At 45.3% G+C, this 16697-nt stretch overlaps 1 protein-coding gene across 15 annotated transcripts in view; it reads right to left on the reverse strand.

The window, feature by feature from the left end:
* Positions 1-16697, reverse strand: part of ARHGAP17 (Rho GTPase activating protein 17) — a 96352-nt gene that overhangs the window by 45327 nt on the left and 34328 nt on the right. For 14 of the 15 annotated variants that reach the window (XR_010152315.1, XM_001164627.8, XM_063796888.1 and 11 more), the window contains 5 exons: positions 14543-14582; positions 12788-12892; positions 6054-6127; positions 4207-4318; positions 3897-3973 (listed from right to left, as the gene is read on the reverse strand). Coding sequence is in view for 14 of the 15 variants with exons in the window: in XM_001164627.8 (XP_001164627.1) it covers positions 3897-3973; positions 4207-4318; positions 6054-6127; positions 12788-12892; positions 14543-14582 (408 nt within the window). In the remaining variant the exon portion in view is untranslated. The other variant, XM_016929659.3, reaches the window with a different exon arrangement.

Genomic DNA, 16697 nt, shown 5'->3' on the forward strand with positions numbered 1-16697 from the left:
TCCTCTAAGAATGGAAGCAGGCAAAAGGAGACTTTAGCTTCTCACCATGACAGGACTCTCATAGTGCTAGGAGTAGTGGTCTGCTTTGAGCGTAACCAACCACATCTTGTCTCACACAAACTCTACTACTGGAGAGAAATCCATGGAACCCCTTTCTTGTGGTGGCCAATCATGGAATCCCTGCCACCGGAGGAGAGCAAGGTGCTCTCCTTGCTCTCTTGCTTTGAGCTGAAATGTTCCCTGTGCCACTGGGAATCAGCTCCTGCTTTTGAGAACTCCTTGTGGCTCTTTCCACTACCATACTACCATCTGTGACCTGGGATTACTTTCAGCAAGTAAAAGCCAGAACTTCAATAGTGTAGCTATGAGGCTGGGTGCGGTGGCTCACGCCTGTAATCCCAACACTTTGGGAGGCTAAGGTGGGAGGATCACTTGAGCTAGCAGTTTGAGACCAGCCTGGACAACACAACAAGACTCCATGTCTACAAACAACAATAACAATAATAATGTAGGTATCAATCAATAGCTATGAAAGCACTAAAAAGAAAAAAAAAAGAAACTATAGTAATAATAGGGGATAAGTGGGAAATAATCATAGAAAACAATTTGTTTTGATTTTCAAATGTGCTTTGACCTTCTGTTTGAAAATGGGTATGTCTGGTGTTGTGGAAAACTCTATCACTTTAAATGTAAACATAGATGTTATAAAATGCAGCACGAAAACCCACGTTGGCCAGGTGCGTTGGCTCATGCCTGTAATCCCAGCACTTTGGGAAGCCGAGGTGGGCGGATCATGAGGTCAGGATATCGAGACCATCTTGGCTAACACGGTGAAACCCCATCTCTACTAAAAATACAAAACATTAGCTGGGCGTGGTCGCAGGCGCCTGTAGTCCCAGCAACTTGGGAGGCTGAGGCAGGAGAATGGCGTGAACCCGGGAGGCAGAGCTTGCAGTGAGCCGAGACCGAGATCACAACGCCGCACTCCAGCCTGGGGACAGAGTGAGACCCTGTCTCAAACAAACAAACAAAAAAACCCAAAAAACATGTTAGCTACTTACTAAACTTTCTAGACTGCTGCAGTGCCCCAAAGTGCTATGTTCTGCCCACTTTGTGTTCCTGACGTGACACACTCCTCCACCAAAAGGCTTCAGCAAGTCGGCCAAAGCTAAACTGGAGATGCTGTATTGTGAAAGGAGCATAGATTTCAGAGTCTGACATGTTCAAGTTTGGAGCTCAGCTTTATCTTAACTAGTTATGTGACCTAGTTAGTGACTTAGCCTCTATGCATCTCAGTTGCCTCATCTACAAAACTATCACAAACACTGTCTGCCTTGTGGAACTGTCATAAGGAGGAAAAGCAAGAAAAATATGTGTGCATGTGCACACGCATATGATGTCTGGCATATAATGGATTCCTACTTATTACCATTTTTTTCTCCAGGGAAAAGCAAGAAGAATGAGAAAAAGTGGAAATATTCAATTGTTTCAGCTTCTCCAACACCTATTGTGATTAAGTGAACAAGACCATGAATGCAAGATCAAGAATCAGTATTAAAATCACCTATGGGATACATGCACTCAAGATGCAAAACTCCTGTCAGATAAACATCTATAATAATGCTCAACCAACTCTAGTGAGGGAGCATTTGCTGCCTTGTTTAATTAATCATTAGAATATTTTTCCTTCTCTTGAGCAAAGATGTATCGCAGGGTGGCCTGCACTCTCAGCTACACAGGATTCCAATCACACGTACAGGCCAGGTGTGATGACTCACACCTGTTAATCCCAACACTGTGGGAGGTCAAGAAGAGACATTTACTTGCGGCCAGGAGTTTGAGACCAGCCTGGGCAACATACCGAGACCAGGTCTCTACTAAAAATAAAAAGCTGGGGCTGGGTGCAGTGGCTCATGCCTGTAATCCTAGCACTTTGGGAGGCTAAGGCAGGCAGATCACCTGAGATCAGGAGTTTGAGACCAGCCTGGCCAACGTGGTGAAACCCCGTCTCTACTAAAAATACAAAAATTAGCCAGGTGTGATGGCACATGCCTGTAATCCCAACTATTAAGGAGGCTGAGACAGGAGTATCGCTTGAACCCAGCACCTTGGTTGCAGTGAGCCAAGATTGTGCCACTGTACTCCAGCCTGGTTGACAGAGAGAGACTCCATCTTAAAAAAAAAAAAAAAATAGTAGCTGGGTGTGGTGGTGTGCAGCACTCGAGAGGCTGAGGCAGGAGGATCCCTTGAGCCCAGGAGTTTGAGGTTGCAGTGAGCTATGATCACACCGCTGCACTCCAGCCCAGGTGACAGGGAACATCACATGTACACATGACCAGGAGACTGTGGACTTTGCTGTCAGAATCCTAACACTGTAATGTATGCTCTTGAAGGCACAAAGCAAGTCATATAGATAACAAATGCAGGTCCCTCCCTTATCTGTAAAACAAGTCTCCTCTCAAAAGTAGGGAATGTCACACTAACCTCTACCCTGTTCCTTCCAAGTCACATGGAAAGGCCTATGCATTTAGAGTCTAGCACAAAGTCTGGTGCACACTGAGCACCTAATTGATATCAGTTGAAAACACAGATGAACAAATGAACAGGGATTGCTGGGAGAATCAAACGGGCTGACATAAAATGAAAGTAGCTCGATCCCTGGCATGTGGCAAGAGGTAGTTACTTGATAATTGCACTAGCAGAGTCTTCACCATGTGTGAATTCCTAAATATACCTTTTCTCATCTCAACATTTCTTAAATCAGGACTCATCTTCACAACTGATTTGTACACATTGTAAATAAAGTTTTATTGGAACACAGCCATGCTCATTCATGTATGCATTGCCTATAGCTGCTTTTATGCTACAACAGCAGAGTTAAGCAGTTACAACAGGGAGCAACTGGGTTGCAGCACCAGAAAGATTTACTATCCAGCCCTTTACAGAAGAGGTTTGTCAACCCTTGCGATAAAGCAGGAAACAGGACTGAGGCTGGTGGTGCCTGTTTCCCTATTCCCAACTGTCACATGACTGAGAAGAAAGCCATGTAAGTCACTGATAGAAACTCCACTGAGGGCCAGGTACCACGGCTCATGGCTGTAATCCCAGCGCTTTGGGAGGCCAAGGGGGGAGGATCACTTGAGGCCAGAAGTTCAAGACCAGCCTGGGCAACACAGCTAGACACCATCTCCATGCTGTGGCATATGCCTGTAGTCCCAGCTACCTGGGATGCCGAGGCAGAAGGATCACTTGAGCCTGGGAATCTGAGGCTGCAGTAAGCTATGATCGCACCAGCCTGGTGCAGCAGAGCAAGACCTTGACTCAAAAAAAAAAAAAAAGAAAAGGAAGGGGAAAAAAAAGCCAAAAAACTCCATCAAGGACAAAGCAGAGGCAGCAGTCCTGCTCTGAATCCTGACAGACTCCTTCGCTGGCATCAGTCCCCACATCAGCAGCGCTGATTTGGCTACATAGGTTTACATGAGTTCCTGCCATGTGAGTGCCTCCTTCCTTGGTACTGAAGGTATTACAAGTACACAGGGTTTGTGACACGGCAGGACCCTCATGAGCTGTTAGGGCCACAGATGTGTTTATTCCTACACTCTGAGTTGTGCTCTCAAAACTGCCACCATCCCCTCTTCCGTTAAATATACTCACTTCATTTTCCTTAGATTATTTCCTTTCACTGCTGGCTCACTAAGAACAGGATGTTCTAACAACATCCCCACTGCCACGCTTGGGAGAACAAGGCCTATAGGAGGTGCTGGCAGGCTGGCACCCAGTCTGGGGGTCAAATGCACGAATTGGTGAGCACTTCCATTGTGTCCACTGTCAGTGGTCTTCTTCTCCCCCGTGGGGGGAATGGGACACAATGCTGCATTGCTGGCTCAAGCTGTTACCTGGCTCTGACTGAATCCCAGTCTAACACCAGTCTTGCAAGCTGCTTCCTCTGTTTCTGGATGTTGGGAATCTCCACCTAAAAATAAGAACATACCAAATGGGATGCACTTCAGGGCTTTTAGGTTAACCATTTTAAAGTATTTACAAACGTTTTTTCTCTAAGGCAAAGGATTTTGTACCTTCAATTGACTCCCCTTATTTCCAAAAAGAAGTGTATGTTAAAGCCAGCAACTACTGTTAAAATTTTCACACTCACTGTCCAGCCCACACCACTCTCGGCTCTTCCGTGCTGCACGGGGAAGCACCCACCTCGGCTATGCCGTACAGAGGGTCCACGATCTCCTTCTCAACAAAGACTTCGTGCTGGGAGAGCTCGAGAGCCAGCTGATTCTCAGCATCTCCACACGTCTCCAGCATCTTCCTTTAAAAACAAGACCCCCAACAACGAGCACGTGCTCATTAAATCAGGCACTGGATTATCGTGTGGATCAGTGCTGCTTGCCATACAACAGGAACGCATTAGGGTGCTACCTAACGAGCCTTGAAAATATTATAAATGTAGGGTGCTGCCTAAAACATGAGTCCACAGATGTGTGCTTTAAAATAAAAATGACTGTCTCAGGGATGCACTTTGTGTGTGTGGGTGGCAGACGGATGTGTGAACAGTGAGATAACAAATTACTCAAGAATTAGATTCTCAAGTCAGGTGAAAGCCAAGTGTTCACAAAATACTCTGAAAATCTTTTAAATTAGACATTAAGTTCATTCCATGTTATCTTATGTCTGTGAGTCCAGCCTTGGCCAGGCTCCCTTTCTGCTATGCAGATGAGCTAGCTGGCTAACACTTAAGGGCCCTGTTACATAAATATCATGTTTCCTTTTAGTTTGCTTGCGAACATGCAGCTGATATCATACAAAGTACACGTGCAGTGATGTAACTCCGCAGTCTCTATCCCTCCCTCCTCCCTCTCTCCTTTCCTTCCCCTCCACCCCTGCAAGCTCCCTATGGGGTTTTTTTGACACCAGAAATGCATGTTGCCTGGTGTGAGGTGGCCATGGTGTCGTGGTCAGGAACATGCTCTCTGGTGCCAAGCTGCCCAAGTCTGAATACAGGCTTTGCTCTTCTCCCACTGTGGGGTCTCAGGCAATTTCCCTGCCCTCTCTGTCAGTATCCTCGTCTGTAAAATGGGAGTGATGTTGTGTGTTAACATGGTTCTAAGTGCTGATATGACCTACCTCCTAGGTTGTTTTAAGGATTAAATGAGCTATTACTTGGAAAACACTTATAACCATGCTAGCACGCAGTATCACTCTGGTGTGATGAGGATGGCCATAGAATGTGGAAGCACAAACAGGAAAAACTTCCAGACTGGAGGGAAGGAGGATGCTGGCAGGTGGGCACAGGCCACCCTCCTCCCAGGGCCCCCAAATATGGAAGCAGACAGGAGAAAGGAATGGTGACGAATGGGAGGAAACTGTTCTAGGACAGCGAGAGAAGTGTAGACGCTGAGAAATGGACTGAAAAGTCTGAAGGCCTCGTCCTGCTGGGAAGCAGGGCCCATGTCACAGCCAGAGAGAGCAGACAGGGCTAGAGAACACCAGCCTCGCTGCAGGAGCAGACAGAAGGGTATACCTTCCCTCCTACAATAAAAACTGCTTTGTTCTTACTTATATAAATTATTTAAAGAATACATGCCAATTGTAAAAAAAAAAAAAAAGATCCAAGTAATTCAGAAAATACACTCTTTTTAGATAACTACCATGGATGTTTTGGTGTCCGCCTGTAAACGATGTGACTAAGAACTGAAAGGGTCTGGTCAGAGTTTCTAAATCTGAGCCAACACCTGGAACACAGAAGGGACCACATTCTTTCTGTCCAAGATTAGGGGAATAGGCATTGACCCTATCAGTTGCTTTTTTGTTAATGGCCCTTTCTGCCATCCAACTCCAGCCTGACACCTACTAAAAGGAAGATTCTCCAGCAACCTGGCGGCCTTGACCCCACTTTCTCCCAAGGAGTCTCAGCCGGTCTCCTAGCGGATGAGCCATGCCATCAATGCTCACAGTTCCTCTCACAGGTCCTACATACACCACCTGGCCCAGCCACTTCCACCAACCTACATGGCACTTGGCACTCTGAAGGCAGCAACTCTTACCCCAGGAGAGAGTCTTCCAGCTGAGTCGATGCTTCTTGCATATTTTGAGCAAGAGCTGTCAGAGGCAGTTTTTTCTGGAAGATAGAAGACAGTGTGTGTTTTTCTCATTATTATTTGATACCCATTCTCAATGATCTTTTTCAGATCATCATTCATTAATTTCCCCCTCCAGGCAAATTACACAGGTAGGAGACAGCCTGTCTGGGTTCAGGTTCTGGTCTCACAGATACTAGTTGTATGATGATCTCTGTTTCAGTTTGGGGCTATCTGTTGACTAAAGAAAATATATCAAGTACCTAACACATTGTAAGTATTCAGTAAATGTTAGCTGCTATTATTATTATTGCTGTTGTTGTTGTTCTGCTTATTATTATTTTTGTTTTTTTTTTGAGACAGGGTCTGAGTCTGTCACCCAGGCTGCAATGCAGTGGCATGATCTTGACTCACTGCAGTCTCCACCTTCCAGGTTCAAGCAACTCTCCTGCCTTAGCCACTGAAGTAGGTGGGATTACAGGCCTGCGTCACCACGCCCAGCTAATTTTTGTATTTTTGGTAGAGATGGGGTATGTTGACCAGGCTAATCTCAAACTCCTGAGTTCAAGCGATCTGCATGCCTCAGCCTCCCAAAGTGTTGGGATTACAGGCATGAACCATCATGCCCAGCCTGTTCATATTATGATTAATGAATCAAAGCACACTATGTTCAAGGCACTGGGGACATGACAGAGACATAGACCTTGCTCTCTAAATGGTTATCCTGACAGGTAAATGCAATGAAGTGCTCAATTTCAAAAGCTTTTGCTAGAACACTCATTCTTAAATTGGCTTTTTTTTTTTTTTTTTTTTTTTTGAGGCAGAGTCTTGCTCTGTCACCTAGGCTAGAGTGTAGTGGGGCAATCTCGGCTCACTGCAACTGCCGCCTCCCAGGTTCAAGTGATTCTCGTGCCTCAGCCTCCCCTGCTGTGATTATGGGCATGCACCACTTATACCCAGCTAATTTCTGTACTTTTAGCAGAAACGGGGTTTTGCCATGTTGGCCAGGCTGGTCTCAAACTCTTGACCTCAAGTGATCTGCCCTCCTCAGCCTCCCAAAGTTCTGGGATAGCAGGCATGAGCCACCGCACCCAGTCTAAACTGGCTCTTAATTTGGCTATCATTCTAAAATGTAGCTTTATTTAAATACCTAAAAACTTCTAGCTAAAGAGCCAGTTTTTGTAATATTTTTAAATACAAAGCCACTCATTTTCCTATCAGAGATTTGTTTTTCAGCTGGCAATGACCACAGAATCACCTGATCTAATGTTATAATCATACAGTCAAGGAACCCAAAGCTGAAGGAGGTTAAGTGGCCTGGCCAGGCATCCCAGGGAGACGCAGGAAAGTCAGACCTGAGTGCTGATGGCCCGGGCCTCTGTTCAGTGTCTTCCCTACGGGCCAATGGCTTATCTCAGGAGAGGCCTGGCAATTACAAGTGGGCTGGTTATAACGTCATAATCTGCTAACAAAAAATGCTTTCAATTCTGCAGCATCCCATGTAATTTCACCTGCCCAGCAGAAAGGGCATTCATGTTAAAAACACAGGGTCCACCCCTGACATGTCACTTGCCTCTTCTGCCTCCAAAGGGCTCCATCTGATACAATCACATATGCACTGGCTTGTAGTGGACAGAATATCTCTGCAAGGCTATACAACAAACTACTAAGAGCAGTGGCTCTGGAGGAGGGAACTGGGTGCCTGGGGAAATGGGCTAGGAGACACTTCACTGTAAGTTCTTTTGTATATTCTGAATTTTGACCGTGTAAATGTAGAACCTATTCAAAACAGTAAACTGAAATTTAAAAACAAACAGAGGCATTTACCCATTTCCCCTCTCCCCAAATTATTGATTTTTAAATTTTTTGTAGAGACAAGGTCTCACTATGTTGCCCAGGCTGGTCTCAAACTCCTGGTCTCAAGCAATCCGCCCACCTCGGCTTCCTACAAAATTATTTTCAAATAAATAAATAATGGGCTCCATCTGCACTACAAGGAGACTATTCCTAGCTGCCCCATTTCTGGACAAGGAAGACATGAAAATAATAGGGGATAATTCCTACCTTTTGGTTATGCTGCCTTTCTAAAGGAGGTTAAATACCTATTAAAGATCAATGCAATAATCAAGACAAATATACTGTGCAACTCTGGAACTCTAGGAGTCTATGGAAAAAAAATAATAGAAAACTCTATTTTGACAAGCATCACTCAAGATGGCAGCTGTAAATAGTTTTGTGGTTTCCCTAACCTGACCCCAAAGCCACAACAATCTTGTTTCCTATGTACATAAATAAGGAAACTCTGCTTAACATATGGGCTCATTAATCAAGTATCAACACTGAACTCCTCCACAAGGAGGGCTTCGTGCTTCCTAGAGGTGAACAGCTTTCTATCATCAGGGATAATTTTTTTTTTTTTTTAAAGACAGGGTCTGGCTCTGTTGCCCAGGCTGGAGGTCAGTGACGCGATCTCAGCTCACTGCAACCCACTTCCGGGATTTTGCCATGTTGCATAGGCTGGTTATCGACTCCTGAGCTCAAGCAATCCACCCACCTTGGCCTCCCAAAGTGCTGAGATTACAGGAGTGCAGCACCATACCTGGCCAGGGATGAATTTTAAATGCTCTAAAGACTTAATTTGTAAAATGCATGCCAATCGCACAAAAAGACATAATTCTCTAATCTAATAATCTATTTTATCTGACCCACGACAGTTCTGCCATGTCAATGGTGGCTGGGCTGCGAAGGTCACCTGCCCCATGTCTCTCTCTTCCCTTCCATTCTTGCCTCTTCCCATGCAGGGAGCATGTTATGAGGCCTTTGGGAGGTTCCTCCTGTGTTTTCTAGAGCCCTGGAGACTGCTGCAATTTTCTGCATATTCGTCTTCTCTCACCATTGTTGTGGTAACTCCTCTTCCCAAGTGCAAAGTGTAGGCATCCTCAAAGCCCTGTCTTTGGCACTTTCGTTTGACGTTGGAAAAGGAAAGCTAAAGCATTAGGTTTCAGAAATGAGGGCCAAGCACTTTGCCCCAGCTGCCTGGACTATTCCCACCACCTGCCACTAATTTCCCTCCTTTATAGGGCAGACACCACCTCCTCCAGGAAGTCTCACCTAACTACTTCCCTCTTCCTCTGGTACCCATTCTGGGCCCCCCATAAAACCCTGTGCATGTTTTATTGAGCATCTTGTTTTATAATGATCCATTTGTATGTATCTCCCCCATGAGACCATGAAAACTTACATTTCATTCATTTTATATCTCCAGCACTTGTACACAGTAGGTGTTTGATAAATATTTGTTTCTATTGAATATATGTCTTGGACTGTGCCTCAAGGAAGACAACAGGAACTAGACAGAACTGTGAGGGACAGTGACATATTTGGGGACTGGTGAGTGTTATGTGGCTGGCACAGAGTGTGAACGGGAAGCAGCAGGACACAATGAAGCTGATAAGGAGAAATGGAATCAGCTGAGAAAGGGCTTAAGTCATCTAAAGAGTGTGGACTTTATCCCAGGCAATGGGAACCAGCCAGTGTCCCTCAGAAGAAGCACTTCTAACATTAAGATATTTCCTGTGTGGAACTATTTCACCAGGCACTACAAAACATTTAGCATCTTGGCCAGGCACGGAGGCTCACGCCTATAACACCAGCACTTCGGGAGGCCGAGGAGGGAGGATCACTTGAGGTCAGGAGTTGGAAACCAGCCTGGTCAACATGGTGAAATCCTGTCTCTACTAAAAATACAAAAATTAGCCAGGCTTGGTGGCATGCACCTGTAGTCCCAGCTACTCGGGAGGCTGAGGCGGGAGAATCGTTTGAACTGGGTGGTAGAGGATGCAGTGAGCCGGGATCAACCACTGCACTCCAGCCTGGGCGACACAGCAAGATTCCATCTCAAAAAACAAACAAACAAACAAAAAATGCTTAGCATCTCGGTTCACCCTCCAAATGCCAGTGGTGCCTGCCAGTCCCTATGATGACCAAACTGTCTCTACACATTTCCATATGCCCCCAGGGGTGTAATTCTGGTCCCTGTTAAGAACCACTAAGCCAAGATTTTTTTTTTTTAGGCAGGAGGATGATAGGGTTGATTTGTATTTCAGGAAATTGACTCTGGTGATCAGGTTGAAGACAGACTGGAAAGGAAATTACAGACAGGAAATGTAGCTCAGGAGGTGACTACAATAGTCCAGGTGAGAGGGAGTCAGGTCTTGCGTTAAGGCCAAGGTGGTAGAGATGCAATGGAGATGAGCAATTTAAAATATTCACAGAGAGAAATCAAAGGACTTTCTAATCAGGCAGTTATGGGGTTTGGAGGATAAAATAAAAGCGAGGCCCAGCACAGTAGCTCATGCCTGTAATCCCAACACTTTGAGAGGCCAAGGTGGGAGAATTCCTTGAGCCCAGGAGTTCAAGACCAGCCTGGGCAACAGATGAGACCTCATCTCTACTACGAAGAAAAAAACAAACAAACAATTAGCCAGGCTTGGTGGCGCAAGCCTGTAGTCCCAGCTACTTAAAGGTTGAGGTGGAAGGATGGCTTGAGCCCAGGAGGTTAATGTTGCAATGGGCCGGGATCGTGCCACTACACTCCAGCACGGACAACACAGTGAGACCCTGTCTTGAAAATAAGAATAAAAAAATAAAAAATAACAAGGAATATAAGAAAGCCCCCCAGTTTCCAGCCTGCATAAAAGGGTGGATGGAATTCAGAGTCAACACAGAAGGAAGAACTGATCATGCATGCTAGAATAGACATCTAAGAGAGGAAGTTTTTTGCTTGGTTGAAAATGGCTTAGAAGTCACTGGCATAAACACATCAGTTAGAAGCCATAAGAACAGAGGAGGTGGCCCAGAGAATATGACCTGGAGAATAAGAGAAGCAGAGAACTTAAGGAAACAATGTGAAAAGGGTAAGCAGAGCAGAAGAAGGCAACAGAAGGACAAGGAGTTCCAGGAAGCAGAACCAGTAGGCTGGGTCTGGTTCCGAGGGAGAGAGCTTTGAGGCAAGTGTGGAAGCATAGGTGTATGCAAACTTCCATTCCTATGACAGACATGATTGCAGAATCCTCACTGTTGTGCAAGAGTGGAAAAACCCTGCTGCCAGGGTGCCCCATAAAAGTCTGTAGGAAACATAAAAGGGTAACACAGATCATCTGCATACTATTAATAGTTCTCACTTTTGAGACACCTGGTGACAATACACCAAATCATAGCTTCCCTGTGTGTCACCGAAACTGTCACTTCAATGTTGCATGGGGTCTAAGGTTTACCGCATGCTCATAAGCTGGGAACTTGTAAAAGCAAGGATGGAACTCCCTCATGAACAAAGGCTGCTGTGCTCCACTGGCTCTACCTAGGAACTGAACGCTCTGAACAAGTGGACCTTGGAAAAGACACCGGATGGCTCTCCTAGAGTCCATCCCTCTTCCTCTCTATACTAGTATCCTGATTTTTCTCAGGGATCTACCCTGGCCTTGATAAAGTCTATGAGCTAGAGGTAGGACCACAGCCCATGCTCTAGGTCTGGGCCCAACTAACTTAAACCAATCGGCACATCCCATCTCCTTACCCCACCTCACCCCCTATCCATGGTAACTAGGGTGGAACAGAAACAGTCAAAAACAGGGAATGTAACTCCATACAAATCAATGCAATGGAACGCGCTTTCAATCTGCCAAGAGCTTGGAAAAAGCAGCTTTCTCACTCCATCAAGAAAAACTACTGGGGCCAAGTATGGTGGCTCACGCCTGTAATTCCAGCACTTTGGAAGGCCCAGGTGGGAGGACTGCTTGAGGCCAGGAGTTCTACATCAGCCTAGGTAACAAAGCAAGATCCCCATCTCTATGAAAAAATTTAAAAAATTAGCCAGGCATGGTGGTGTGTACTGTGGTCTCAGCTGCGTGGGAGACTGAAGCAGGAGGATCTCTTGAGCCCAGGAGTTTGAGGCTGCAGTGAGCTGTGACTGTACTACCACACTACAGCCTGGGTCATGGAGTGAGACCCTGTCAGGAAAGAAAAGAAAAGAAAGAGAAGAGAAGGGAAAGGAAAGGGGAAAGGGGAAAGGGAAGGGAAGCAAAAAGAAAAGAAAAAAGAAAAAGAGGCAGGAGGGGAGGGGAGGGGAACTACTGGAAGAGAGGCTCTCTACTCCCACTGGCCACACTCAAGGAACAAGCAGCCCATAGAAGCGGCCAATAGCCAACTTGCCATCATGAGGATGCCTGTCTAGGGACAAAGCAGACACTGAGGGCACAGGAGAGAGAAGGAAAGAAACTGGGTTTTTCATTACATTACTGAAATGTTAGATAAAGCCTGACCTCAAGTCCATCCCAACCTCTGGACTTTTCAGTTAGCAAACCAATACATTACTTCTACTTCAATGTCAATTTAAGACAGGCTTTCCGCTTTCTGCCAGCAAAAGATGCATAACCGACACAGCCATTCTCTTATCAATGACACATGATCGTGGAGCTTTTAAAAGCACCTGGAGAAGATTCCGTGTAAGGAGGGCTTCCAGCCCAGCGATGTCTTAAACACAAAAGAATGCTATGGTCACGCAGTTGTCATGAGCGTGCTTGGTGATAGAAGTCACCAAAGGCTGATCCACTGATGCCACTTAGGACAACCAACCAATCCAGGGGTTGAAAAGCCTCAGAGAGACGCAGGAACTGTGGGTCTGAGTCACATCTGATACTCACGTGTCTCCTCTCGGCATCGGTGCCATGCTGGCCCTGGAAACATGCCACCAAGCGCTTATGGGAATGGTGGCATATTGACCGCACCGTGTCCAGGCGTCTCTCAATCTGACAAGGCAGAGACAAAAGAGAACAAATTCATCCTCTTTCTTTTGTGGTGTCTGCATGCTGGTAGGAAAAGCATGGCTGAATCTACATGCGGGGAAAAGGGATGATCTTGGCTACACCTTGCTATCACACTGAGTGGCGCCAATCAGTTTACACACTACAGCACCAGAAAAGCACCAGGTTGGACCAGGCAGAAATGAAAATGAATGATCCAGGCCCAGACCCACTGCCAACTGGAAAAAACCACAGAGATGCCAAAGAGCTCTCTCCAGTTCATGGCAACTGAGCCTTCCACACAATGTACATCAGACAGAAGCAGCAAAATAAACGTTCCACAATTTAACTGCAAGATCTGTGTTTTCAAAATTATTCCTTATTGGGTTTGGGGTGTGTGTGTGTGTGTTTTAAATAAACCTCTAAAGCAGAATGGACAGTCAGCAATAAGAAACACTGACTTAGGGGACCCACGCATCATAAGCAGCTTCCCAAAATACTATTGCTAGAATATGGCTGTTTATGGCAAAGAGAGCCGCTTTTTACAGGAAGGAATGCCAAAAATGTGTATTCTGATGACTCATGAAGAACGAGAGCAGGCCCTTTGGGATGCTTTCTATTTTAAAGATAAATCAACAAATTCAAAACAGAATACATTTGACCCCAAACCATTTTACGCATCGAGATGGTTTGTGCCTCTTTCTCAAAAGAGCAGCGTTTCTTCAGATCCAAGCCCATAGCCCCAGGACTCAGGGCTGGCAGGCAACGGGAGATTTAGGAGCAGATTCCACATTACCTTCCCCAAATCTTGCAATGACCAGATTTTCAAACATTAGAAAATTAATGCACATTCATTTGCCACCAGAGAAAAGCAAAAAATGAACAAACAAATTCCATAATTTAATTTTGATTCCAATTTCCACTAGAATGTAAACTCCACAAGGACAGAAGCCTGGATCTGTTTTGTTCACTGATTTCTCCCAGTGCCTGGGACGTTATCTTTCACAGAAACAGAAGGTGCTCATTTAATATTCGTTGAGAGGACCCATGTCTGTTGAGTTCCTGTGCAAGGTATTCAAGAATCAACAGCAAATAAATGCTGGTTCTGCCCCGCTGTGATGCACAGCCCCCTGGGGAAATGCCACACAACTGCTCTAACAGAGACTGAAAAAAAGGCAGAAGAACACAGGGCAAATCAAGGGATGTTTCACGTCAGAAGCAGACAGTCTCTGTGGCTTGCAGTGGCAGTAATAATAATAGATCACTAATATCTAGCACTTACCACGTGCCAGGCTCCGTTCCCAGTGCTGTTCCTGCTTAACTCATTAAACCCTCCTAACAACCTGTGAGGTGGATAAGGCCTTTCCCTCAGTTTAGAGAAGTGGAAACTGAGGCGCAGGGAAGTTCAGTAAATCCCTGAGGCCACAAAGCTAACCAGCGCAGACCTGAGATTCGAACCCAGGTAGCTGGGTTTCAGATCCCCTTTTCATCATCATGCAACAAAACTGATTTTCTTTCCTGCTCAAAATCACACTAATTAATTTTATTCTGTTTCTGGTTAAAAAAAAAAAAAAAAGCCCACAGGCCTCAATTCTCACATAGGAATTTTTTTCCATCCTTTAAACAGATCATTTAAAGGAGACTATATTTTGTTACCTGTAATAGATCTTCACTAAGGACTTCTGTTTTCTCAGCTCTGTGGGAAAAATTAAAAGTTCAGAGTTAGAAATCCAAAAATGAAAGGCAACTCCTAAAATTTAATAATTATTAGCCTGGAGTTTAAAGCAAAACAGGCAGAAATAAATTTAGAAGGGTTGGCAGGGGCAGTTTACCAATTTTTACATCAGAGAGCAATTTAAGCAAAACCAAAGAAAAATAACTAAGCAAAACTTTGTGGGGAATAGCAGCCCAAAACAAGAACAAATGATCCTGAGTAGTGGTTCTCAAATTTGAGCAGGCACAGAATCACCAAGGGCAGCAGGTGCTGATATAAAATGCCATTTCCCAGGTCCCTCTGGAGATTCTATTCTAATTCAATAGACCCTGCATTTTTAACAGCCACTCGCTGCTCAGAATTCCATTGCAGGAGGTCTAGAGACATGGCTTTGAGAAAACACTGTTCTACAGAAGCTTAAACTTCAGTTCACAACCAGAAACGTTATGCAAAGATGCAAGCCTAGACCACCACACACAATAACAATTAGTTCCTCCTTCAAATTTCCTCTCCATCCTTACTTTGAAAAGAAACTAAGTGTTTCCACAACTTTCTCTGCTATGCTTTGAACTACTACTAATTTCATCAACCCTTCCATTAAACCAACACGGTGGCCAGCAATCAGAAGGAGGCATTCCGAGCTGGCGTAGTCTCAACTGCCAGACCATAATAATTTTTATTTTATTATTATTATTATTATTTTTTGAGACAGAGTCTCATTCTGTTGCCCAGACTGGACTGCAGTGGTGTGATCTCAGCTCACTGCAACCTCCACCTCCCGGATTCAAGCGATTCTCGTGCCTTAGCCTCCCGAGTAGCTGGAATTATAGGCACGTGCCACCTCGCCCAGCTAATTTTTGTATTTTTAGAAGAGACAGGGTTTTGCCATGTTGGCCAGGCTGGTCCCGAACTCCTGACCTCAAGTAATCCGCCCACCTTGGCCTCCCAAACTGCTGGGATTACATGCGTGAGCCACCGCGCCTGGCGTGAAGGAAATTTTTAAAAGAGAAAGAAAAAGTATGTTTCAGCTCTGAACAGTGAAGGGAGTCAGGGGAAGGCTGTCAATGAACCGGAAATTCAGAACAGGGATTGTATGATCTTGGCCAGGAACCAATGCAAGAGCAGGAAAAGCTCTTGGGCCAGAAAGTAAATGAGACCCCTAGAATGACCTCGAAATGCTGCTAAGCTCAGAGTAGTGCCAACTGTGGGCAAGGGAAAGAAGCGCACAGCTCCTCCAGTCTACACTTAAGGCAGTGGCACGTTAGCCAGAACGGGGCATTGCCATGGAGGATTCTAACACTTGTCATCATGGCACTGTCCCAGTCAACCTGGAGATGCCTACAGGGTGGCTCACTCACCAGTTTCTGCAGGAAACTGGAATGCTGACCTGACTCAAATACTTCCCAGGGCCAGAGGATCAGGGCCTAGAGACAAAGCCAAGGCCCCAGCTTCCAGAGGCAGCCAATTTTCAACTCTATGAAAAGGTTCCACCAGCAACCGGCCAACATATGCTACCCTAGACCTTGCTTGGCATGCAAGGTGCCAGGCATTGCTGAAGAGCCAAACACAGGTAGTCATACCAGTTAGGGAAGGGAAGCAGGGCCCCAGCTGACCATGAGGTCAAAGAACCAGACTCAAAAAGAAACCTGACAGTCAGCCTAGCAAGAACACACCTGGCATGAGATCGTCATAGTTTCACCATTAGACGCCCCCATTCCTCTCGCCAATGCCTCATCCCTCCTTTAGCAAAATGCCACCAGGGAATGGGTAACTTTTGCCTTTCTTCCCTAGCCAAAACCCCCAAATCTGGACAGGGCCCTGTATACCTCTCACAGAATCCACCTCAACTCTAAAATGACTTCCTTCTGTAAGTACGAGTATACACAGAAAAGTCTCAAGGCCTATTAAAATTTTCACAAGTTCAAAAAAAGAGATTCAACCTGAGAATCAGAACAAATATGTCCTTTTTCAGAGCAAATTATTTTTAAAAAAATAACAGAAGAAGAGAAGAACTTGCTCTACAATCCCAATGTGGGCTATAAGCAGATGTGGGAAAGTTAGTAATAGCTCAGGGGTACGCTAGAGCCAACTCAGACC

The sequence above is a fragment of the Pan troglodytes genome, chromosome 18 (assembly GCF_028858775.2).
Source record: "Pan troglodytes isolate AG18354 chromosome 18, NHGRI_mPanTro3-v2.0_pri, whole genome shotgun sequence".
NCBI classification, from domain to species: domain Eukaryota; kingdom Metazoa; phylum Chordata; class Mammalia; order Primates; family Hominidae; genus Pan; species Pan troglodytes.